At 40.1% G+C, this 24319-nt stretch overlaps 1 protein-coding gene and 1 long non-coding RNA gene across 4 annotated transcripts in view; one reads left to right on the forward strand and one right to left on the reverse strand.

Moving 5' to 3' along the window:
• LOC137201730 (uncharacterized) overlaps window positions 1-23789 on the reverse strand; it is a 38734-nt gene extending 14945 nt beyond the window's left edge. The window contains exons 1-2 of the long non-coding RNA XR_010932296.1: window positions 23646-23789; window positions 23076-23154 (exon numbers count right to left, since the gene is read on the reverse strand). This is a non-coding gene — a long non-coding RNA (uncharacterized lncRNA). The remainder of the gene's footprint in view (window positions 1-23075; window positions 23155-23645) is intronic.
• SSPN (sarcospan) overlaps window positions 1-24319 on the forward strand; it is a 48686-nt gene that overhangs the window by 16818 nt on the left and 7549 nt on the right. For 2 of the 3 annotated variants that reach the window (XM_067695965.1, XM_067695967.1), the window contains exon 2: window positions 21271-21357. In XM_067695965.1, the coding sequence (XP_067552066.1) occupies window positions 21271-21357 (87 nt within the window). Of the gene's footprint in view, window positions 1-20712; window positions 20771-21270; window positions 21358-24319 lie in introns of those variants that run through there. The other variant, XM_067695966.1, reaches the window with a different exon arrangement.

Below are 24319 nucleotides of genomic sequence, written 5' to 3' on the forward strand. Positions count from 1 at the left end.
TAAAGATAGATTATATATAAAGATATATAGCTATATTAATATGAAAATAAAGATATAGATATAAAATTCTGGTTATTGGATAGTTTCAAAGCATGATAAAACCCACCACTTGGAATTAGAAAGGTTGTATTTTACCAAACAAAGGACTTCGGTCTGGTATGTAAGTGCTTCTTAACACTCCATACTTCTTGACCAACCAATCAGACCTTTTGTCACAGCAGAGCAGGTGAATCCATTCTCTGTTGCTGGCAATTGTATGAGTAATAATGTTCTGAAGTTCCTGAAGTTGCCTCATAAGTTCTTAGAAATTGTATTTCTTTTTTTTTTTTTTTGTACGCGGGCCTCTCATCGTTGTGGCCTCTCCCGTTGCGGAGCACAGGCTCCGGACGCGCAGGCTCAGCGGCCATGGCTCACGGGCCCAGCCGCTCCGCGACATGTGGGATCTTCCCGGACTGGGGCACGAACCCGTGTCCCCTGCATCGGCAGGCGGACTCTCAACCACTGCGCCACCAGGGAAGCCCTAGAAATTGTATTTCTACAATTTATTTTCCAAAGCGATCTAGATTTAAGAAAGTTCTAGGTGATGATAGGCCTGCTTTTGTTTTTTAATTTAATTAATTAGCACATAAATCATTAATTTTGATTCAGTTGGAAGGTCTTTACATACTCATATATGAAAAGTCCATAGAGTTACAGTCATTGGACATAGATCTGTCAGGTATCAACTCCTCAGGCAAAAGGACAATGATAATAAAAAAGGAGAAGAAAAAGCTTGAAGGGATGTTATAGATGAGCTCAACTTAGGTGTGGTTCAGCAAGTGTCTTTTCTCCTTAGACTCTGCAAAGAAATAATTTTCTGTGAGAGAATTTGTCATCTAGAATTACCTTTGTGCTGAGAAATTTTGACCTGGATCTCTACCAGCTTCTTTAAAAAATAATCTTAACTTGCAAACTAAAGTTTCCAAATTGTTCCCTCCAAGAAATATGTAGAAATGCACAGATGGGGATGTATGTCATAACCCAAACTCTTCCTGGGCCAGGCGGAATTTAACCCTTAGATGAAGAGACTATTTCTGTACTACAGCTCTTCATTGGCAACTTTTACTCTAATGGAAAAATAAAAATAGAAAGAGTAGAGCAATGAAGCTCTGGGGTTGTAGATTCCTAAGGCAGATGGAAAGGCATTGAATATCTTCCTAATATATTATAGGCCAAATAAAACACTCCTTAGCAAAACTTACTATCTATAAAAAGTTGTTGCTAGCTACAGTTTTATTTGTAGTAGAAAAGAAGCTGCTATTTTGGGCTTAGTTTAATAAAAACCAAGAAGAAACATTTTTTCAAAATTATGATTAGTGTTCTAGGTTTTAATGCTTATACTGATGTTTGTAATGTTTAGAGACAGATAGTTGCAGTTTACCCCTCATCTTTTTTTTTCTTGTTGAAATTTATTTTTATTGAAGTATAGGTGATGTACAATATTATGTAAGTTACAGGTGTACCAAATAGTGATTCACAACTTTTAAAGGTTATAGTTATTATAAAATATTGGCTATATTCCCTGTATTATACAATATATCCTTGTAGCTGATTTTATACATAATAGTGTGTACATCTTAATCCCCTACCCCTAGATTGTCCCCTCCCCGCCTTGCCACTGGTGACCAGTAGTTTGTTCTCTATATCTGTGACTCTGCTTTCTTTTTGTTATATTCACTAGTTTGTTGTATTTAGATTCCACATATAAGTGATTATCATATAGTATTTGTCTTTCTCTGACTTATTTCACTTAGCATAATACCCTCCAAGCCCATCCATGTTGCTGCAAATGACAAAACTTCATTCTTTTTTATGGCTGAGTAGTATTCCAGTGTGTGTGTGTGTGTGTGTGTGTGTGTGTGTGTGTGTGTGTCACATCTTCTTTAACCTTTCATCTGTTGATGGACACTTAGGTTGTTTCCACATCTTGGCAATTGTATTTAATGCTGCTGTGAACACTGGGGTGCATGTATCTTTTCAAATTAGTGTTTCTGTTTTTTTCACGTATATATACCCAGGAGGTAGAATTGCTGGATCATGTGGTAGTTCTATTTTTAGTTTTTTGAGAAACCTCCATACTGTTTTCCACAGTGGCTGCACCAATTTACATTCCTACCAGCAGTGTAGGAGAGTTCCCTTTTCTCTACATCCTTGCCAACATTTGTTATCTGTGTTCTCTTTGATGACAGCCATTCTGACGGGTGTGAGGTGATACATCATTGTGGTTTTGATTTGCATTTCCCTGATAATTAGCAATGTTAAGCATCTTCTTATGTCCCTGTTGGCCATCTGCATTTCCTCTTTGGAAAAATGTCTATTCAGGTCTTCTGTCCATTTATTGATTGGGTTGTTTGTTTTTTTGATGTTAAGTTGTATGAGCTGTTTATATATTTTGGATATTAACCCCTTATCCACCGTATCATTTGCAAATATTTTCTCCCATTAAGCAGGTTGTCCTTTCATTTTGTAAATGGTTTCTTCATTGTGCAAAAGCTTTTAAGTTTGATTAGGTGCCATTAGTTCATTTTTGCTATTATTTCCTTTGCTTTAGGAGACAGATCAAAAAAAATATTGCTACGATTTATGTCAAAGAGTGTTCTGCCTGTGTTTTCCTCTAGGAGTTTTATGGTTTCTGGTCTTACATTTAGGTCTCTAATCCATTTTGAGTTTATTTTTGTGTATGGTGTTAGGGAGTGTTCTAATTTCATTCTTTTACATGTAGCTGTCCAGTTTTCCCAGCACCACTTATTGAAGAGACTGTCTTTTCTCCATTGTATATTCTTGCCTCTTTTGTTGTAGATTAATTGACCATAAGTACGTTACTCTCTCATCTTGATGTTCAATTCTGCCATAAACTCTGGTTGATTTGGAACCTTTACTTTTACATGCCTATCACTTTTGGAACTTCCTATTAATATCTGTACACTAAGTCTGGCTGAAACAATTTCACTTTTTTTTAAAAAAAGTAATATTAATTTTGGATCTGTTATGGATAGAAAATATTTTTAGCTGAATGGCATTTTGTTTTCAGAAATTAAATGCTTATCTTTGTAAAGCAACAATAGTGTTATCAGAGAAACATATACAGCTTGGTATGTTTACCAAGATTGGCATTTCCTGAGTAGTGGATAATAAACAGTCTTGTAGCAGAAAGGAAAAGACTCAGAAAAAGAAGTTTTATAACTCTCAGGTGTTTGCAAACTGTTTATGTTAACATTATTAGAGAGAGTTTTGAAAAGTGGGTCCTTGCTATGAAAGCAAAAGTAGCCCAAGTCTCTCAATGAATCGGTTCATTTATTTGACAAATTAGTATTGACTGCTTCATATGTGCTGGTACTATAATAAGCCTTCTACACATGCTGTCTTATATAATCTTCACAGCAATTTATGAAGTAGGCACTGTGGTTATCATCCCACAGATGATGAAACTGAGGCTCAAAGAGGTTAATTTGTCCAAGGTCAAAAGCAAAAAAGTGGTGGAGGTGGGTTCTGAACCTAGGTCTATCAGTTCCAGAGCTAAGATATACTGCTCCAGTTTCTATCCTTTGGATGCAGCCCATTTTGCTGTAAACCTTTTTGTAGTTACCCTCTGTTGCCCCTTCTCTGGGATCACGGATGTGTTCTCTTTTATAGAGCCTGTGAGGTCTTAGACAGCTTATAGTGGATATGTGTTGTTGGAATAACAATCAACAAGGTTCTCATAAGAAACAATCTTGAGTCTACCATCTTTTCTTAAGGGGTTGCTAGGATTACCAATTCCTTTTTTAGGGAGAACATATCACCTTAAGGATTTATTGTTTGTATTTTGCTATTTACTATATGTCATGTTTGTGTGAAAAAGAAGCTACGATGGTAAGTGCTATGCTCTTCATAACTCTTCTCAACGACTGATACATTATATTTCTACTTATTCGTTTGTTTACGGTCTGCCTCTCCACTTTAAAGCATTGGTGCTATCAAGGCAGCGACTTTTGTCTCTTCTGTTAACTGTGGTATCTCCAGAGTCTCAAAGAGTTTCTGGCACATGGTAGGTACACAATGAAACCTTTTTAAATGAAGAGAATGAGATTATTTCTAAGATGTGAGAGAGGGCTACCTTTATATATATTACTCATTTCAGCTCAAATTTCAGAGTAAGTTGTATTGGCACAGTTTGAGGTCATATGAGATGGAAAAAATAATACCTACTACCATTCCAGGCACGTTACTTATGATCCTTAAATTATAAAGTATTATTTTTTCTATTTTATACATGATGAGACTGAGTCTCAAAGGCTGTGTCCCATTCCCTCAGCTTGGACAGTGTCTGGATCTCAAAGACTGGTCTTCCCACCTCAGGACCAGGGCTTCCTGCCATCCCACACAGGAGAGGAGCAGATGATGGAAAGTTATCCAAATTTCTGCAGTTCTCACTTCATGTATTAGGGCTGTCCAGATTCCTCCAGAGAGGTGACCAGGGTGTATAATGGTTAAGAGCCAGCTCTGTACTTGGACACATACAGCTTAGAGTTCTGTATTTGCTATGTAACCTCGAGCATAAAACCTTTCTGAGCTTAGTTTCATCATCTATAAAATGGGCTAATAACAGCGACTACATCAAGGATTTTTATGAAGACCAAATGGGATAATTTACAAAGAGAGCTTAGTTTAATGCCTGGCAAGTAAAACTGCTCAATATTAGCATTAAAATGTCAAACCATCTAGACTTGTTAATTCGTTTTTCTTACATAAATATAAAGACCACACCAAGTATCCATTGGTGCTAATAAAAAGTAGACTATGCGATATTTGTAACCAAGATAGTAGGTGTGTTATCAATTCTAAACCTGTTTAAGTTGGTAATACATTTCTGACCCCTGAAATATCCTCTAAATTTGGCCTACTGTAATAAATGTATGAGTGACTCTAATTGCAATAATAATTATGGTAGTAATCACTACCAGTTATTCTCCAGCTATTTGTTAAGGTATTATACTATACCCTTTACTTGCATTATCATTAATCCTTGAATTAACCATCAAAAGAAGGCCTTATTGTTTCCATCTCATAGATAAGAAAACTAAGGCTAAGAAGAATTAAATTGCTTTGTCCAAGAACATTTAGTTAGTAAAGCAGCAGTTCAAGCTTCAGGCTCTAAAGCCCACATTTTTTCCACTATGCCACACTGTCTCCTTGACTGTAGTTCTAGACTTGGTTCTAACAAAATTAAAGAAGCAGTAACCACCAGTTGAGTGAACTGTTACTTGATGTTTCATGCTTTTGAGAGTTATTTTTACCTTTCTTGCCTCATCTGATTAGAGTATTTTTTAATCCTATTATCTTGCTTTTACCTTAAAATGCGACTTAAAATAATAATAATAATAATAAATGTGGGGAGGGATGACTTCAACATTCTACCATATTTAAATCCTATCTGATTAACACCAAACTTTATGTTGTCTTTAAAAAGTAATGCACAGCAGGGAAAAGACAACACAGTGATTCAATGTCCCTTACATTACAGAAAGAATGAGAGATTTTGATGAGTGACCAGGAGGGAGGGATTTGAATGAGCTGCTGTGGGCTGCCCATTTTTACACCTGGCATAGCCTGGTCAGATGGTATTACCCATGGCAATCAATTTTCCTGTGCTTCAGTTTCTCTGCAAAGTGGGGCTTAAACTGTAAATTTCTAAAGAGCAATGACCATATCTTATTCTGCATATTCCTAGTGCCTACCACAATAAGTTGTTGAGCTCGACTCAGCTGGGGAGTGATACCTTCACGGGGGTGGCCGTGAATAACAAGATCTCAAAGATTACGTTGCTACGATTCTTACTCCATTTTCACAAATTAGGAAATGAGTACTAGGATTTCTCCCTGGCTCACTCCTCTGTACCTTTATACTGATTCTGTAGGCTGGTTTCAGGGATTCCAAACAACTAATAAAGAGTAATGTGCCAAACTTTACTCTTTACTTACAAACTAATCCCACTTGGTAACCAGATGCTTCTAAAATAAGAGGAGGGACTCCAATGGGCAGACAGTGTGGTAGGGGTGCGGGGTGCCTAGGGCACCTCTGATGGGCTCGTGAAAGCTGATTGTGCGCATCTCTTCCCAACCCTGTGCTCAGTGACTTCACATCGGTAGCTTGAAGGCAACACTAGTAGAAGTATTTATACCATGGGAATTAGCAAGTGCTACAAATAGCAGCTCCCACCCCTACAGCTGGTTGTTAAACGTTTACCAGCACACCAATGGAGAGATGGTCCACTTTTGGATGATTGCTTTGCTTTGGCTTGCAGTGGAGTGGGCATTGGCTGTCAACAGTAGCAGAGGGCCACGTCACACTAAGTGATGATTTAGAGATGATCCCAAACCATCAACCACACTCGCTGAGGCCACGGGCTCTAGAATGAGGTCATATTTAAGAAGTGATGAAGACGAAGGATTTTTTCCCTCCAATTTTAAGGAACTTTGCTACAATAGCCATGACTATATTTATTTATGGGGAAACTATTATTGTTACATCCCATTATTACTTGTAATAAACAACTCTTCTATAGGAAACTCCACTAATCAGTGTAAAACTCCTAACTCCTAACCATTCAGATAAAACCCATACTAGGCGTCAGCATTTAGAAGACTGTTTTTTTATTTATATTTTTTTATCTTCTTCTTTTTGTTACATCTTTATTGGAGTATAATTGCTTTACAATGGTGTGTTACTTTCTGTTTTATAACAAAGTGAATCAGTTATACATATACATATGTTCCCATATCTCTTCCCTATTGCGTCTCCCTCCCTCCCACCCTCCCTATCCCACCCCTCCAGGCGGTCACAAAGCACCGAGCTGATCTCCCTGTGCTATGCGGCTGCTTCCCACTAGCTATCTATTTTACGTTTGGTAGTGTATATAGGTCCAAGCCACTCTCTCACTTTGTCACAGCTTACCCTTCCCCCTCCTCATATCCTCAAGTCCATTCTCTAGTACGTCTGTTTCTTTATTCCTGTCTTACCCCTACGTTCTTCATGACATTTTTTTTTCTTAAATTCCATATATATGTGTTAGCCTAAGGTATTTGTTTTTCTCTTTCTGACTTACTTCACTCTGCATGACAGACTCTAGGTCCATCTACCTCATTACAGATAGCTCAATTTCATTTCTTTTTGTGGCTGAGTAATATTCCATTGTATATATGTGCCACATCGTCTTTATCCATTCATCCAATGATGGACACTTAGGTTGCTCCCATCTCCTGGCTATTGTAAACAGAGCTGCAATGAACATTTTGCTACATGACTCTTTTTGAATTATGGTTTTCTCAGGGTATATGCCCAGTATGGGATTGCTGGGTCATATGGTAGTTCTATTTTTAGTTTTTTAAGGAACCTCCAAACTGTTCTCCATAGTGGCTGTACCAATTCACATTCCCACGAGCAGTGCAAGAGTGTTCGCTTTTCTCCACACCCTCTCCAGCATTTATTATTTCTAGATTTTTTGATGATGGCCATTCTGACTGGTGTGAGATGATATCTCATTGTAGTTTTGATTTGCATTTCTCTAATAATTAATAATGTTGAGCATTCTTTCATGTGTTTGTTGGCAGTCTGTATATCTTCTTTGGAGAAATGTCTATTTAGGTCTTCTGCCCATTTTTGGATTGGGTTGTTTGTTTTTTTATTATTGAGCTGCATGAGCTGTTTGTAAATTTGAGAGATTAATCCTTTGTCAGTTGCTTCCTTTGCAAATATTTTCTCCCATTCTGAGGGTTGTCTTTTGGTCTTGTTTATGGTTTCCTTTGCTGTGCAAAAGCTTTTAAGTGTCATTAGGTCCCATTTGTTTATTTTTGTTTTTATTTCCATTTCTCTAGGGGGTGGGTCAAAAGGATCTTGCTGTGATTTATGTCATAGAGTGTTCTGCCTATGCTTTCCTCTAAGAGTTTGATAGTTTCTGGCCTTACATTTAGGTCTTTAATCCATTTTGAGCTTATTTTTGTGTATGGTGTTAGGGAGTGATCTAATCTCATACTTTTACATGTACCTGTCCAGTTTACCCAGCACCACTTATTGAAGAGGCTGTCCTTTCTCCACTGTACATTCCTGCCTCCTTTATCAAAGATAAGGTGGCCATATGTGTGTGGGTTTATCTCTGGGCTTTCTATCCTGTTCTATTGATATATATTTCTGTTTTTGTGCCAGTACCATACTGTCTTGATTAATGTAGCTTTGTAGTATAGTCTGAAGTCAGGGAGCCTGATTCCTCCAGCTCCGTTTTTCGTTCTCAAGACTGCTGTGGCTCTTTAGGGTCTTTTGTGTTTCCATACAAATTGTGAAATTTTTTGTTCTAGTTCTGTGAAAAATGCCAGTGGTAGTTTGATAGGGATTGCATTGAATGTGTAGATTGCTTTGGGTAGTAGAGTCATTTTCACAATGTTGATTCTTCCAATCCAAGAACATGGTATATCTCTCCATCTATTTGTATCATCTTTAATTTCTTTCATCAGTGTCTTATAATTTTCTGCATACAGGTCTTTTGTCTCCTTAGGTAGGTTTCTTCCTAGATATTTTATTCTTTCTCTTTCAATGGTAAATGGGAGTGTTTTCCTGATTTCACTTTCAGATTTTTCATCATTAGTGTATAGGAATGTCAGAGATTTCTGTGCATCAATTTTGTATCCTGCTACTTTACCAAATTCATTGATTAGCTCTAGTAGTTTTCTCGTAGCATCTTTAGGATTATCTATGTATAGTATCATGTCATCTGCAAACAGTGACAGCTTTACTTCTTCTTTTCTGATTTGTATTTCCTTTTCTTCTCTGATTGCTGTGGCTAAAACTTCCAAAAGTATGTTGAATAATACTAGTGAGAGTGGGCAACCTTGTCTTGTTCCTGATCTTAATGGAAATGCTTTCAGTTTTTCACCCTTGAGGACGATGTTGGCTGTGGGTTTGTCATATATGGCCTTTATTATGTTGAGGAAAGTTCCCTCTATGCCTACTTTCTGGAGGGTTTTTATCATAAATCGGTGTTGAATTTTGTGTAAAGCTTTCTCTGCATCTATTGAGATGACTAAATGGTTTTTCTCCTTCATTTTGTTAATATGGTGTATCACATTGGTTAATTTGTGTATATTGAAGAATCCTTGCATTCCTGGAATAAACCCCACTTGATCATGGTGTATGATCCTTTTAATGTGCTGTTGGATTCTGTTTGCTAGTATTTTGTTGAGGATTTTTGCATCTATGTTCATTAGTGATATTGGCCTGTAGTTTTCTTTCTTTGCGACATCCTTGTCTGGTTTTGGTACCAGGGTGATAGCGGTCTCATAGCATGAGTTTTGGAGTGTTCCTCCCTCTGCTATATTTTGGAAAAGTTTGAGAAGGATAGGTGTTAGCTCTTCTCTAAATGTTTGATAGAATTCACCTGTGAAGCCATCTGGTCCTGGGCTTTTGTTTGTTGGAAGATTTTTAATCACAGTTTCAATTTCAGTGCTTGTGATTGGTCTGTTCATATTTTCTATTTCTTCCTGATTCAGTCTTGGCAGGTTGTGCATTTCTAAGAATTTGTCCATTTCTTCCAGGTTGTCCATTTTATTGGCATAGAGTTGCTTGTAGTAATCTCTCATTGTCTTTTGTATTTCTGCAGTGTCATTTGTTACTTCTCCTTTTTCATTTCTAATTCTATTGATTTGAGTCTTCTCCCTTTTTTTCTTGATGAGTCTGGCTAATGGTTTATCAATTTTGTTTATCTTCTCAAAGAACCAGCTTTTAGTTTTATTGATCTTTGCTATCATTTCCTTCATTTCTTTTTCATTTATTTCTGATCTGATCTTTATGATTTCTTTCCTTCTGCTAACTTTGGGTTTTTTTTGTTCTTCTTTCTCTAATTGCTTTAGGTGCAAGGTTTGGTTGTTTATTCGAGATGTTTCCTGTTTCTTAAGGTAGGGCTGTATTGCTATAAACTTCCCTCTTAGAACTGCTTTTCCTGCATCCCATAGGTTTTGGGTCGTCATGTCTCCATTGTCATTTGTTTCTAGGTATTTTTTGATTTCCTCTTTGATTTCTTCAGTGATCACTTCGTTATTAAGTAGTGTATTGTTTAGCCTCCATGTGTTTTTATTTTTTACAGATATTTTCCTGTAATTGATATCTAGTCTCATAGCGTTGTGGACGGTAAAGATACTTGATACAATTTCAATTTTCTTAAATTTACCAAGGCTTGATTTGTGACTCAAGATATGATCTATCCTGGAGAATGTTCCATGAGCACTTGAGAAAAATCTGTATTCTGTTGTTTTAGGATGGAATGTCCTATAAATATCAATTAAGTACATCTTGTTTAATGTATCCTTTAAAGCTTGTATTTCCTTATTTATTTTCATTTTGGATGATCTGTCCATTGGTGAAAGTGGGGTGTTAAAGTCCCCTACTATGAATGTGTTATTGTTGATTTCCCCTTTTATGGCTGTTAGTATTTGCCTTATGTATTGAGGTGTTCCTATGTTAGGTGCATAAATATTTACAATTGTTACATCTTCTTCTTGGATCGATCCCTTGATCATTATGTAGTGTCCTTCTTTGTCTCTTCTAATAGTCTTTATTTTAAAGTCTATTTTGTCTGATACGAGAATTGCTACTCCAGCTTTCTTTTGGTTTCCATTTGCATGGAATATCTTTTTCCATCCCCTCACTTTCAGTCCGTATGTGTCTCTAGGTCTGAAGTGGGTCTCTCGTAGACAGCATATATATGGGTCTTGTTTTTGTATCCATTCAGCCAGTCTGTGTCTTTTGGTGGGAGCACTTAGTCCATTTACTTTTAAGGTAATTATCGACATGTATGTTCCTATTCCCATTTTCTTAACTGTTTTGGCTTTGTTATTATAGGTCTTTTCCTTCTCTTGTGTTTCTTGCCTAGAGAAGATCCTTTAGCATTTGTTGTAAAGCTGGTTTGGTGGTGCTGAACTCTCTCAGCTTTTGCTTGTCTGTAAAGGTTTTAATTTCTCCATCAAATCTGAATGAGATCCTTGCTGGGTAGAGTAATCTTGGTTGCATGTTTTTCTCCTTCACCACTTTAAATATGTCCTGCCACTCCCTTCTGGCTTGTAGAGTTTCTGCTGAAAGATCAGCTGTTAACCTTATGGGAATTCCCTTGTGTGTTATTTGTTGTTTTTCCCTTGCTGCTTTTAATACTTTTTCTTTGTATTTAATTTTTGACAGTTTGATTAATATGTGTCTTGGCATGTTTCTCCTTAGATTTATCCTGTATGGGACTCTCTGTGCTTCCTGGACTTGATTAACTATTTCCTTTCCCATATTAGGGAAGTTTTCAACTATAATCTCTTCAAATATTTTCTGAGTCCCTTTCTTTTTCTCTTCTTCTTCTGCAACCCCTACAATTCAAATGTTGGTGCATTTAATGTTGTCCCAGAGGTCTCTGAGACTGTCCTCAGTTCTTTTCATTCTTTTTTCTTTATTCTGCTTTGCAGTAGTTATTTCCACTATTTTATCTTCCAGGTCACTTATCCGTTCTTCTGCCTCAGTTATTCTGCTATTGATCCCTTCTAGAGTATTTTTAATTTCATTTATTGTGTTGTTCATCATTGCTTGTTTCATCTTTAGTTCTTCTAGGTCCTTGTTAAATATTCCTTGCATTTTGTCTATTCTATTTCCAAGATTTTGAGTCATCTTTACTATCATTATTCTGAATTCTTTTTCAGGTAGACTGCCTACTTCCTCTTCATTTGTTAGGTCTGGTGGGTTTTTATCTTGCTCCTTCATCTGCTGTGTGTTTTTCTGTCTTCTCATTTTGCTTTTCTTACTGTGTTTGGGGTTTCCTTTTTGCAGGCTACAGGATCGTAGTTCCCTTTGTTTTTGGTGTCTGTCCCCAGTGGCTAAAGTTGCTTCAGTAGGTTGTGTAGGCTTCCTGGTGGAGGGGACTGGTGCCTATGTTCTGGTGGATGAGGCTGGATCTTGTCTTTCTGGTGGGAAGGTCCATGTCTGGTGGTGTGTTTTGGGGTGTCTGTGGACTTAGTATGATGTTAGGCAGCCTCTCTGCTAATGGGTGGGGTTGTGTTCCTGTCTCGCTAGTTGTTTGACATAGGGTGTCCAGCACTGTAGCTTGCTGGTCGTTGAGTGAAGCTGGGTGCTGGTGTTGAGATGGAGATCTCTGGGACATTTTCACTGTTTGATATTATGTGGAGCTGGGAGGTCTCTTGTGGACCAGTGTCCTGAAGTTGGCTCTCCCACCTCAGAGGCACAGCACTGATTCCTGGCTGCAGCACCAAGAACCTTTCATCCCCACAGCTCAGAATAAAAGTGAGAAAAAGAGAAAGAAATAAAGAAAGAAAGAAGGAAGGAAGGAAAGAAAGAAAGATGATAAAAGAAAATAAAATAAGGTAAAATAAAATAAAGTTATTAAAATAAAAAAATAATTATTAAGAAAAAAAATTTTTTAAGTAAAAAAAAAAAAAAAAAACGGATGGATAGAACCCTAGGACAAATGGTGAAAGCAAAGTTGTACAGACAAAATCTCTCACAGAAGCATACACATACACACACACAAAAAGAGGAAAAGTGGAAAAAAATAATAAATCTTGCTCTCAAAGTCCACCTCCTCAATTTAGGATGATTCGTTGTCTATTCATGTATTCCACAGATGCAGGTACATCAAGTTGATTGTGGAGATTTAGTCCGCTGCTCCTGAGGCTGCTGGGAGAGATTTCCCTTTCTCTTCTTTGTTCGCACAGCTCGCGGGGTTCAGCTTTGGATTTGGCCCCGCCTCTGCATGTAGGTCGCCGGAGGGCGTCTGTTCTTCGCTCAGGCAAGAGGGGGTTAAAGGATCCGCTGATTCGGGGGCTCTGGCTCACTAAGGCCGGGGGGAGGGAGAGGCACAGATGAGGGGCGAGCCTGCGGCGGCCTCTTGGCGTGACATTGCACCAGCCTGAGGCCCGCCGTGCGTTCTCCCAGGGAAGTTGTCCCTGGATCCCGGGACCCTGGCAGTGGCGGGCTGCACAGGCTCCCGGGAGGGGAGGTGTGGAGAGTAACCTGTGCTCGCACACAGGCTTCTTGGTGGCGGCAGCAGCAGCCTTAGCGTCTCCTGCCCATCTCTGGGGTCCGCGCTGTTGGCCGCGGCTCACGCCCATCTCTGGAGCTCCGTTAAGCAGCGTTCTTAATCACCTCTCCTCGCGTACCAGGAAACAAAGAGGGAAGAAAAAGTCTCTTGCCTCTTTGGCAGGTCCAGACTTTTCCCCGGACTCCCTCCCGGCTAGGCGTGGTGCAATAACCCCTTCATGCTGTGTTCACGCCACTAGTCCTCTCCCTGCGCTCCAACTGAAGCCCGAGCCTCAGCTCCCAGCCCCTGCCCGCCCCAGCGAGTGAGCAGACAAGCCTCTTGGGCTGGTGAGTGCTGGTCGGCACCGATCCTCTGTGCGGGAATCTCTCCGCTTTGCCCTCTGCACCCCTGTTGCTGTGCTCTCCGCGGCTCCGAAGCTTCTCCCCTCTGCCACCCGCAGTCTTCGCCCGTGAAGGGGCTTCTAGTATGTGGAAACCTTTCCTCCTTCACAGCTCCCTCCCACTGGTGCAGGTCCCGTCCCTATTCTTTTGTCTCTCTTTATTCTTTTTTCTTTTGCCCTACGCAGGTACGTGGGGAGTTTCTTGCCTTTTGGGAGGTCTGAGTTCTTCTGCCAGCATTCAGTAGGTGTTCTGTAGGAGTTGTTCCACGTGTAGATGTATTTCTGATGTATCTCTGGGGAGGAGGGTGATCTCCGCGTCTTACTCTTCCGCCACCTTCCACTCTCCAGAAGACTATGTTTTCAGCTTAGACTAGTGGTTCTCAAAGTATGGCCTTATTTATTAGAAATGCAAATTCTCGGTCTCCACCCCAGACCTATTGGATCAGAAATTCTGGAGATAAGGGAGATTTCACCAAGCCCTCCAAGTAACTCTGAACCACTAGCTTAGACATTGTCTTACCAGAGGCAGTGGCAATGAGAATCTAGTAAAAATGCTTGAGTTATGCTAAAATATTCTATCCCATCCTTCTGAAATCTTGATCCAATAAACATCCTTTAATAGATTCTCATGAAATATTCTTTTGTATATTATGTAAATCTCTGATAAACTATGTATTAATTAGCAATTCTCCTGAGTGAGACTGCATTCATTTGACATATTGCAATATATCTATCATTTGTTGAAAATTATTTCTAATACTCTACCTTAAATTCTATTAAATAGGTGAAAACCCATAGAAATTCTCTTAAGAAATATCCAGAGAAATATGTACAGTTCTGCTACATCTCTTGTTGATCAATTGGCTGTGCAAATATGAGAGGAGAGTTCATCTTGTTACTATATTGACTGAAATAAAGTGCTTTAAATACACAGGTGAACATTGATTAACTAACAGAAATAGAGTCACATTTCAGGCACACAAATGAAAGGGGGGGATGGAAGGAGGAGAGAAACCTTGAAAGACATTTGACAGAGGAGGTTGTATTCTCCAGATAGCCCTGTCAAGCAGCTCTGTCAACAACAAAAAGAAGAAAACAAATAAATTGGAGGTTGTGTGAATGTCACAAGACCAGAATATAAATATGACATGGAGCGAAGTAAATACCAATAATTCGCATTCTCACAAAATGTTTTAGGGTGATACCTTCTAGCTATGCCAAAATGAAAAGAAAAAAAATGATATGTAGGTAAATCTCCAAGACCCGGGTCCATCCACCGTTCGCTTTTTATTCATAACAAGCCAATCCTCAAAAGGTACCACTGCAGGAATAACACAAAGTGTGACAAGACTCAGGACTCGTACATCTAGAAATGGATTTAACTTTCAGAGAACATTTCAACTCTGCTTAACTTTCTAACTCTCAAGAGAGAATGCAGTCTTCACTCTGAGCAGTCAAAGAACATCTTTAGACAGAATATGGAGTTTGTGACTTAGGTTTTCTCTTCTTGCTAAACAGATTGCAGAAACATGCATCCAAAAACAGGTTTAAAATTATGGGATTTTTTTTCACTAAAAAAATCTTTTCAAGCTTTTCTTATCAACATAATTATCCATCTGTACATGAACTAAATCTTCACAAGCTCTTCAGGGCTAGCTGCCCTTTCAGCACTAGTTTTCCCAGTGCCACCCAGGTCTTGTCTGGTTTTGTGTTCAGTGATACCACCTGTCTGCCCCTGGTCCAATGGGTGCCTTCTTGAAAATCTTATGTAACTGCCTTTTTCCTCTTCCATGGGTCTCACCTCACCATATCCAATGGAAGCCCTGGCCCAGAATCCAAGAATGTTGTTCCAGAGAGGCCTGGCGAGTATCACCACTCATTAACAAGAGCTCCTCCTTCCCCGCCCTGGGAAGCCAGAGCACCCTGTCTTCCTGGTGCGCCCACGTCCTGCTCACTCAGAAAACAAGACCCGTAGTCTGGCATGAGAAATCTGGTTTCCTCCCCGTGGCCATAAAGTCTTCAGTTTTTGGATTTTTTTAAACATCTTTATTGGAGTATAATTGCTTTACAATGTCGTGTTAGTTTCTGCTTTATAACAAAGTGAATCAGTTATACGTATACATATATCCCCATATCTCCTCCCTCTTGCGTTTCCCTCCCACCATCCCTATCCCACCCCTCTAGGTGGCCACAAAGCACCTAGCTGATCTCCTTGTGCTATGTGGCTGCTTCCCACTCGCTACCTATTTTATGTTTGGTAGTATATGTATGTCCACGCCTCTCTCTCACTTCATCCCAGCTTACCCTTCCCCCTCCCCGTATCCTCAAGTCCATTCTCTAGTAGGTCTGTGTCTTTATTCCCATCTTACCCCTAGGTTCTTCATGACCTTTTTTTTTTCCCTTAGATTCCATATATATGTGTTAGCCTAAGGTATTTGTTTTTCTCTTTCTGACTTACTTCACTCTGTGTGACAGACTCTAGGTCCATCCACCTCACAACAAATATCTCAATTTCGTTTCTTTTTATGGCTGAGTAATATTCCATTGTATATATGTGCCACATCTTCTTTATCCATTCATCTGTCGATGGACACTTAGGTTGCTTCCATGTCCTGGCTATTGTAAATAGAGCTGCAATGAACATTTTGGTACATGACTCTTTTTGAATTATGGTTTTCTCAGGGTATATGCCCAGTAGTGGGATTGCTGGGTCATATGGTAGTTCTATTTTTAGTTTTTTAAGGAACATCCATACTGTTCTCCATAGTGGCTGTAACAATTTACATTCCTACCAACAGTTCAGGAGCGTTCCCTTTTCTCCACACCCTCTCCAGCATTTATTGTTTCTAGATTTTTTGATGATAAGCCTTCAGTTTTAAGTGTTCAATAAATACTACTCTTCTATAAAGTGCTTGCATTCTAAACTCCAATAAACCCTCTGATAAAGAAGTATTGTTCTAATATGAAAATCTGTAGGTAAGAAAATGAACTCCCCACCCCCTCCCAGAGCCGATTGAGCCCTATCAGAAGGCCAAGAAATTAAAAGATGTTGGATTGGGACTTCCCTGGTGGCGCAGTGGTTAAGACTCCTCGCTCCCAATGCAGGGCGTCCGGATTTGATCCCTGAGATCCCACATGCATGCCGCAACTAAGAGTTTGCAAGCCGTAACAAAGGAGCCCACCTGCCAAAACTAAGACCCGGCACAACCAAATAAATAAATAATAAATATTAAAATAAAATAAAATATGTTGGATTGACCCAGGCTTTATAGCAAATATCCTACACTAGGACCTAGAAGTGAAACTTTCAAAAATCCAGAAGGATGATCAGTTTCATAGTATTTAGACATGTCATGATGTACAACCAAAGTTATATGAAATATATTTGAGATGCTTTCTGCTCAAACTATTCAATGGTTCTTCATAACTGGGTAACTTCCTTGGCCTTTTTTTTGTTTTGCCTAGACTGTTTCTGGGTGACCCAGCATTTCTGATGGTTTCCATTGCTTTAAGGGCTTATGTTCAGCTAAGATCCCTTTCCTGAGTTCTAGGCCCACGTGTCTGAGATTTGAGTTCAGGTGGGCATTATCGGTTTCCATTCCCATTCCGCTCTTCCTCTTGTATCTTGTGCCTTACTAAATGTGAACTCCATCCACCTGGCAGCTCAAGTCAGGTAGCTGAGCACCTTGCTTAATCCTCCCTCTCCTTCAACCCTCACACCTAATCAGTTCTTAGAGCCTTGGATTCTGCTCCCTTAACATCACTCAAACACACCGACTCTTGGTTCCTACTGCTACCTGAGCTCAGGCACTCATCATTTCTCCATAGATGGAGAACAGCCTCCCAGCTGGTCTTCCCTTCCCAATCCATTCTTCACAGCCGGAAAGACCATTCTAAAAGGCAGCGTTGATCACATGATTCCCTTGCCTCAAATGTCCTAGGTTGAAATAAAAGTTCCTTGTGACCTACTTCCTGCCCATCTCTACAAGCTCATCTTTGGCTTTTTCTTCTCCCATCCTCTGCACCAGAGCTCTGGGAGACCTCAATGTTTACTCTGCATTTCTCCATGCTTTTGTACCCACTAGTACTTGCTCTACTCTTCCTAACATCCTTCTGCTTAATTTCTGCTTACCTTTCAAAATCCATCTTCCTCCAGGAAGTTTCTTCAAGTTGCCTTCAGGTTAATCACCCCTTCAGTGTATTACAGCAGACACGGTCTTAAAATTTACATGGTATTGTAACCTCACTCACCTCTCTTTCCCACTGAACTGAGAGCTCCTTGAAGGCTGAGACTGGTTTTTCAGCGCTCAGTTCCTGGAGCTGTTAAAAGAGTCTGGCCTCAAAAAGAGTTCTGTCGACTGACTAAGTGAAATAGTCTAGAGTGAGGTTATATGTTCCTGTGCAACTTATTGCTGGAAGCTAGGCTAAATTAAGGCTTCACAGAAGTAGACACTACTGAAGTAGAAAAATTTGTTCAAGGAAGACAGAGTCAGATTTTTAAGATACTGGTCATTTAGGCTCGATTGTTGGAATGTGTGTCTCATGAAGACAAAGGGGAGAGTTTTGGCAATTGCCAACTTCTCAATAGCCTCTAGGGACAAAGACAGTTATGTAGGAGAGAGCCTGACCCTGTGCACCTGCAGACAGATGCTAACAAGTGAGCCCAGGCACGTACTTAGGGATCTAACCATCCCCACAAGCAAGTTTAGAAGCTTCCATTGGGTTTCTTGCCAATAAACAAAAAAGAAAAGGTCTTTCTTCCATTGTTTTAGTTCTGCAAATTCTTTTTTTTTAAAGCATTTAAAAAATTTTACTTATTTATTTTCTTTATATTTTTGGCTGCTTCGGGTCTTAGTTGCAGCTCGAGGGGTCTTCGTTGAGACACGCAAGATCTTTTCATTGCGGCGTGGACTCTGTTGTGGCGTGCAGGCTTCTCTCTAGTTGTGACAGGCGGGTTTTCTCTCTCTAGTTGTGGCTCGTGGGTTCCAGAGTGCGTGGGCTTTGTAGTTTGCGGCACGTGGGCTCTCTCGTTGAGGCGTGCAAGCTCAGTAGTTGTGGTGTGCAGGCTTAGTTGCCCTGTAGCACGTGGGATCTTAGTTTCCTGACCAGGGATCGAACCCACATCCCCTGAATTGGAAGGTGGATTCTTTACCACTGGGAGGTCTCTAGCTCTGAAAATTCTTAATTTGAAAATACATAGTAAGTCATTATAGGCCTTATCAAACTTATACCTCAATTAGATATATTTTTTAGATATATTTTTTAAAGTTTTGAAAAGGAACTTCACCCCTGCCTTTGAAATACGGCCACGTTGTGGGTTACACAAACAACTTCAGTGTCATTACCTCCACATCTGCCCGTGCTCTGCTGAAAAGCTGTCTCTGTGGGTCCTATCTGCTTTGTTTTCTACCCAGCCCTCTCCAGCCCACACTGTATCTGTTGAACTAGGAATGTCATCTCTGCTTTTAACCATCAGCCTGTCCTAATGGTGGAAAACCCTGAAAACAGCCTGTACTCAAGGAAGGCTTGGCTTTTGGCTTCACAGTCCGGTGGAAACCTAAACTCGCAACTTGGGAACCAGTGAGGGCACAAGCCACTTATTGATTTTGTAATCAAGAGGAGAATAGGATAGAGGTGCTACGTTAAAATGTTGTGTTGGCTTTGTAAATAAACAGCTCTACCACCCTAGCAGGTCCGAGGTTCAAAGCTGGCCCTGGGGATAGGAGTTATGAGTATCACCAAACCAGCCATCTAATGACTTGCTGGGTGACTCTCAGCCACCCTTCCAACATTATCTCTAGGAAAATTGTGCTTATCAGAAAATGCAATTCTGTTGCTTATGTTTTTCATCCTAAAGTAGAACTTAGCAACCTTTTAAGGCTTCCAAAGTTGAGTGTGAATAGGTATGCTTTGATTAGAAACTCTAAATCACAGTTTAAGAAACTCCAATGCACTAAAAAGAAAATCACATCGAGTAGGTTTTATATACCACATCTTCTTTATCCATTCATCTGTCGCTGGACACTTAGGTTGCTTCCATGTCTTGGCCATTGTAAATAGTGCTGCTATGAACACTGGGGTGCGTGTATTTTTTCAAATTAGCGTTTTCTCTGGATATATATATATATATATATAATGGAACGTTATTCAGCCATAAAACGGAATGAAATAATATCATTTGCAACAACATGGATGGACCTAGAGATTATCACATTAAGTGAAGTAAGTCAGACAGAGAAAGCGAAATATCATATGATATCACTTATATGTGGACTCTTAAAAATGATATAAATGAACTTATTTACAAAACAGAAATAGACTCACAGACATAGAAAACAAACTTATGGTTACCAGAGGGGATAGCGGGGGGTGGGGGGGGTAGATAAACTAGGAGTTTGGGATTAGCAGATACACACTACTGTATATAAAGTTGGTAAACAACAAGGACCTATTGTATCACATAGGGAACAATATTCAATGTCTTGTAAAAATCTATAATGGAAAAGAACCTAAATATATATATAAATAACCGAATCACTTTGCTGTACACCTGAAGCTAACGCAACATTGTAAATTAACTACACTTCGGTTTAAAAAACTGTTTTAAAAATTGAGTATGTTTTCCCTCAAAGTTGCCATGCCTCCTGCCAGCCTTCTTTGGGTCAGTTGCACCCCCCCCCCCACTCTTTCCATCACTGACACTCAAGAACTTGGAGATGGCTTTCTATTTCTCCCACTCCAGTGTCCTCCCACTGGTCATGCAATAGCCAAGATGTATACATTTTACTTTCACTACACCTGTCCTCTCACCTCTTTCTCTGACTTCGTCCACCACCCTCTGAGCTCTGGCTCACCTGATAGATTAATCTTGCTTAGATTAGTAAAATAAGATTCTGGTGTTCTCACCACCAACCCACCCAACACCACTGCTCATTTTCCAGAAACATGTCTTGAATCATGTCATTCACCTGCTCAGAAATGTTCAAGGGAGCCCCACTACTTCCTAAATCAGTTCTACAACCCCAGACTTTCCACCTACATTTTCTGCTCTATATTTTGTTATTTCAACTGTAGATACACGTTTGCTATTCTTTCCACACACAGTCCTGCATCCGCCTGCGCTCGTACTGTTTCACCCAAGCTACCTGGTTTGAGGGCGGGTTCCATCATTTACTAGCTTTGTGCTTCTGTTTCCTCACTTATAATGTGAGGATCATAATAGCACCTACTTCATAGGGTTTTGTGCTGATTACTTGAAGAAATCCATACAAAAGGCCTTAGAGGAGCCCAAGCACAAGGTAAGTATTCAGTAACTGGTAGTGATCATTATTATTATCATCATCCCTTTCAAGGACCATTTCAAATCCACCTCTTTAGAGAAGGCTTTTTTAATTGCCCAATTCAATGTTATTTTTTCCTTCTTTTTGTACTTCTCTGAATAGCATTTGACACAGAATGCCCTGCCGTAGAATAGTGTGTGTGCTTATCGTGGCCTGCCTGGACCGTACAGTTACTGAGGTTGAGGAAATTTTGTTCGTCATTGTATTCGCTGAAGGACCTTCTACAGCACCTGGCACATCAGAAGGACTTAATAAATGCTGGCTAAATTGAAATAAATTGATTTTCCTATTTTTAAAACTCTGTTCCACAAGCTGAGAAAAAATAGCCCATAAAGATAAGCAAATGAAATGAGCACCTTGATAACAAGGATGTTACTGGTGAAAGACACTGAGATTGATGTCATTAGAATGCACGGCTTTCCTTGATAACAACCTTTCCTCCCTGTTCTCCATTGCAGGTCTGCTTAGTGGCCTATCTTGGTTTGTTTATGCTTTGTGTCTCCTATCAAGTTGACGAACGGACTTGTATCCAATTTGCCATGAAAGTAAGTTGTCCTTTTTCTTTCTCTTTTATCATCACATAGAAGGAAACACAAGTACAAAATTAAGGCGGACTTTTTAAGGGGTTGTATATCTGATTATTCTAGAAATTGCATTTTTAGACAGGCCAAAAAATGTTTTAGGAGGGCATTCATCCAGACCCCAAAGGTAATGCTGATTTTTTTTTGTCTTAATTTCCATGAACTGGATTGGCACAGAGCATATGAAGTGTCCTCCAATGCCCTTAAAAGGAAAATTGAAAACTCATCAGTTCAGCGAAACACTTGGCCAGGGAAAAAGTGTCTATATCAGTGCTCACTTCCCCATCTTGGGGGTTTTTTTTAGAATGTTTTAATAATGAAGCAGTCTAAGTGTATTTCCCTTGGTAGGTGGGATCACCGAGACAGAAAAGGTACGTTGGGTGCATCCAAATGACCTGTGCCAAGACTCTGAGCGCAAAGGCAGGAGGTTGGGGTATGCTTGGTTTAGCAAGTGTGTGTGCCTTAATGAGGGCCTTTTTTTTTTAGAGACACTGTGTTTGGTTGGAGCCAATTCAAGTACACAGCATTTTCACTGCACAGTAGAATCTGCTCCAAAGGGAAACACAGACACACCCTTTCAGAGTTTAGGGAGATAAACAGCCCACTCAGAAATCAGTTGGTAGAAATCAAATTCCTACATTTTCTTTCAACTCCTGTAACAGAGAACAAAAAGCTTTCTGTAATGTTGGTTTGGTTTTGTTTTGGTTTGGGGGTCCAGTCACATTGTTTACTTTTCTTCTATAAGAAAACACATAAAAACTGGATACTCCTTTGTAAGATGTTAGTATATTCTAGTATATTGATATAAAAGCTACTGACATAAAAAAGCAATGTGCTCATATATATTTAAGTCATGTCGTGAAAGAGTAATTAGTGAATAAAATATTCAAATTATTTTAACTAGCAAAGAGAAACTGGCTACACAAAATGTATGCTATGATCCTACGGAGATTAAATAAATAGCTCTTATATGCACAGAAAAAATAGTTTCTCTGAGTGGTGGGATTATACCTACATTGTGTAGTTTTTTTCTTCAATTTTGAGATGTTCTCCAATAGTTAGATGTAACTCTTCTAATTTAAAACTTTAATGGATGCTATTTTAAAAATTGATAGAGTTATAATTTTGGTGGATATGCCCCCCCACCCACCTTGGAAATTTTACTTTTTCTGTCTGAGGGTGTCCCTTAAAAGAAGGCCAGATAGAGCAGACATCAGTCCATGTTTACTTTTTTGGTAGAAGTCTGAATAAACTACAAGGCTTAGTGATGATTTTGTTTTTTAAAGCCTAGTAAGAAATGATCTGTTAAATTATGGGAATTTCATTCATTATGTAAAAAGGGCTCTAAACTAGGTTCATCAGTTTCTGTGAAATGCCCTCATCCCCCTCTCCACCATGATCCCAGGAAACAGCAGAGGCAACAGCAACATCTTCACAGAGGCCCCTAAAGCCATCTCAACGTCTGCATTTAAAATAAGGAGCAAGGACAAAAAAATTAAAAAATAAAAAAGTCACTGCCAATGTCAGCCAGGTTGAGAATTCACCACTAGGAAGATCTCATTAACTATCTCTTTTTTTCACCTGTGACAGACATTGACAAATACAGAGGCACTTTTCTCTTCTCCTGAATGTGACCTTTAGTGATGCTTGCTGCCAGCTCTCTAAGGTGCCCGCTATATTACCTTCAGGTCGAAAATGAGCTCCGTCAATCTCCAGGTTTTCCAAAGGCACAGCAGGTTACAGCGGACTTCCCTTGTGCTCCTGACATCATTTGGGGGAGAAGGAATAAAATGCATCTTCAGGAGGTGTTGCTCACTAGTAAAACCTCATTTTAATGCTTACGTGTTGATACCCTGGACCAAGCTTTGGTGGCGAATTTACTTTCTTCTGTTGAACGCCCAGATAGTCAGGACAAGCAATAAGGGGGTGATGCCAGCGCTTTACTGCAGCCTGTGCTAGCGCGCGCGCGCGTCCACACACACACACACACACACACACACACACACACACACACACACACGCCCCACACACTTCCCTTTTCCTTACAGACAGTGGCCACGGGGGTTTGTCTTTTCATCTCAAGCTAGCACAGTCTTCTCTGGCGGCCCTTTGGCGAGCCCTGTAAGCCGCCGGCGCCTTCCATCTTTCTCCCCAGGCCCTGCTCCCGAGTTCTGCTCCTGGGCTCGGCGGGCCATCCGGCCGCTGATTGGGCTTCCTGCCTATCCTCTTGGCCCTGTTTTCTCGGGGCTCACCTTGATGATGTTCAGAAACGTGTCTGGTTCGTGTGCGTGCAAAAACACTCCGGGGCACATTCCCCACGAGGGCATTGCAGTCGCAATAGCCTCTGAACTTTGAAGCGGCGGCCGGGTACCAATTAGAGGCGGCGAGCGCGGGGCGCGCCCCCGGGCGCTGTGGTTACATAAGCGCCGGGGGCGCCCGCCTCCGCCCGCTGCGCAGTGCCGGCCGCCCGGACTGACACAGGCAAGACAGATGCGTCCCGAGCCCCGCTGGTATCAAAATATATTTGCTGGCCTTCCCAAGGTCATCGTAAACACTCTTATTGATAGTTATGCGTGCCGTGTACGTAAAGCAAGCCACTTGATTTTAAATTACAGATTCTGACCCAGAAGCTTGTTGCTGTCAGCTGAGTTAAAAGCCGCGAAGGAAAAAATGCTACAGCGCTGCAAATGTAGCCCACAGGCTTTGGCCGATCAAGTCTATATTTATGTCTTGAAATGGATAAGAAACTTGATTCTGTGGCTTACTCTTGCTTACTTGGCCCGATGCTTTCCTGCAGTGGGAGAGGCAGAATCACAATGTGTGAGCTAATGCGCCAATGAAAATGTATTCATATTTAAAGGAGCTGAGGGGCATGGCTTTTGTTTGTGCTCTTGAGGCTTCTAGAATATTTAATATGCTCAATTAA

This window comes from Pseudorca crassidens, chromosome 11 (assembly GCF_039906515.1).
Source record: "Pseudorca crassidens isolate mPseCra1 chromosome 11, mPseCra1.hap1, whole genome shotgun sequence".
NCBI classification, from domain to species: Eukaryota; Metazoa; Chordata; class Mammalia; order Artiodactyla; family Delphinidae; genus Pseudorca; species Pseudorca crassidens.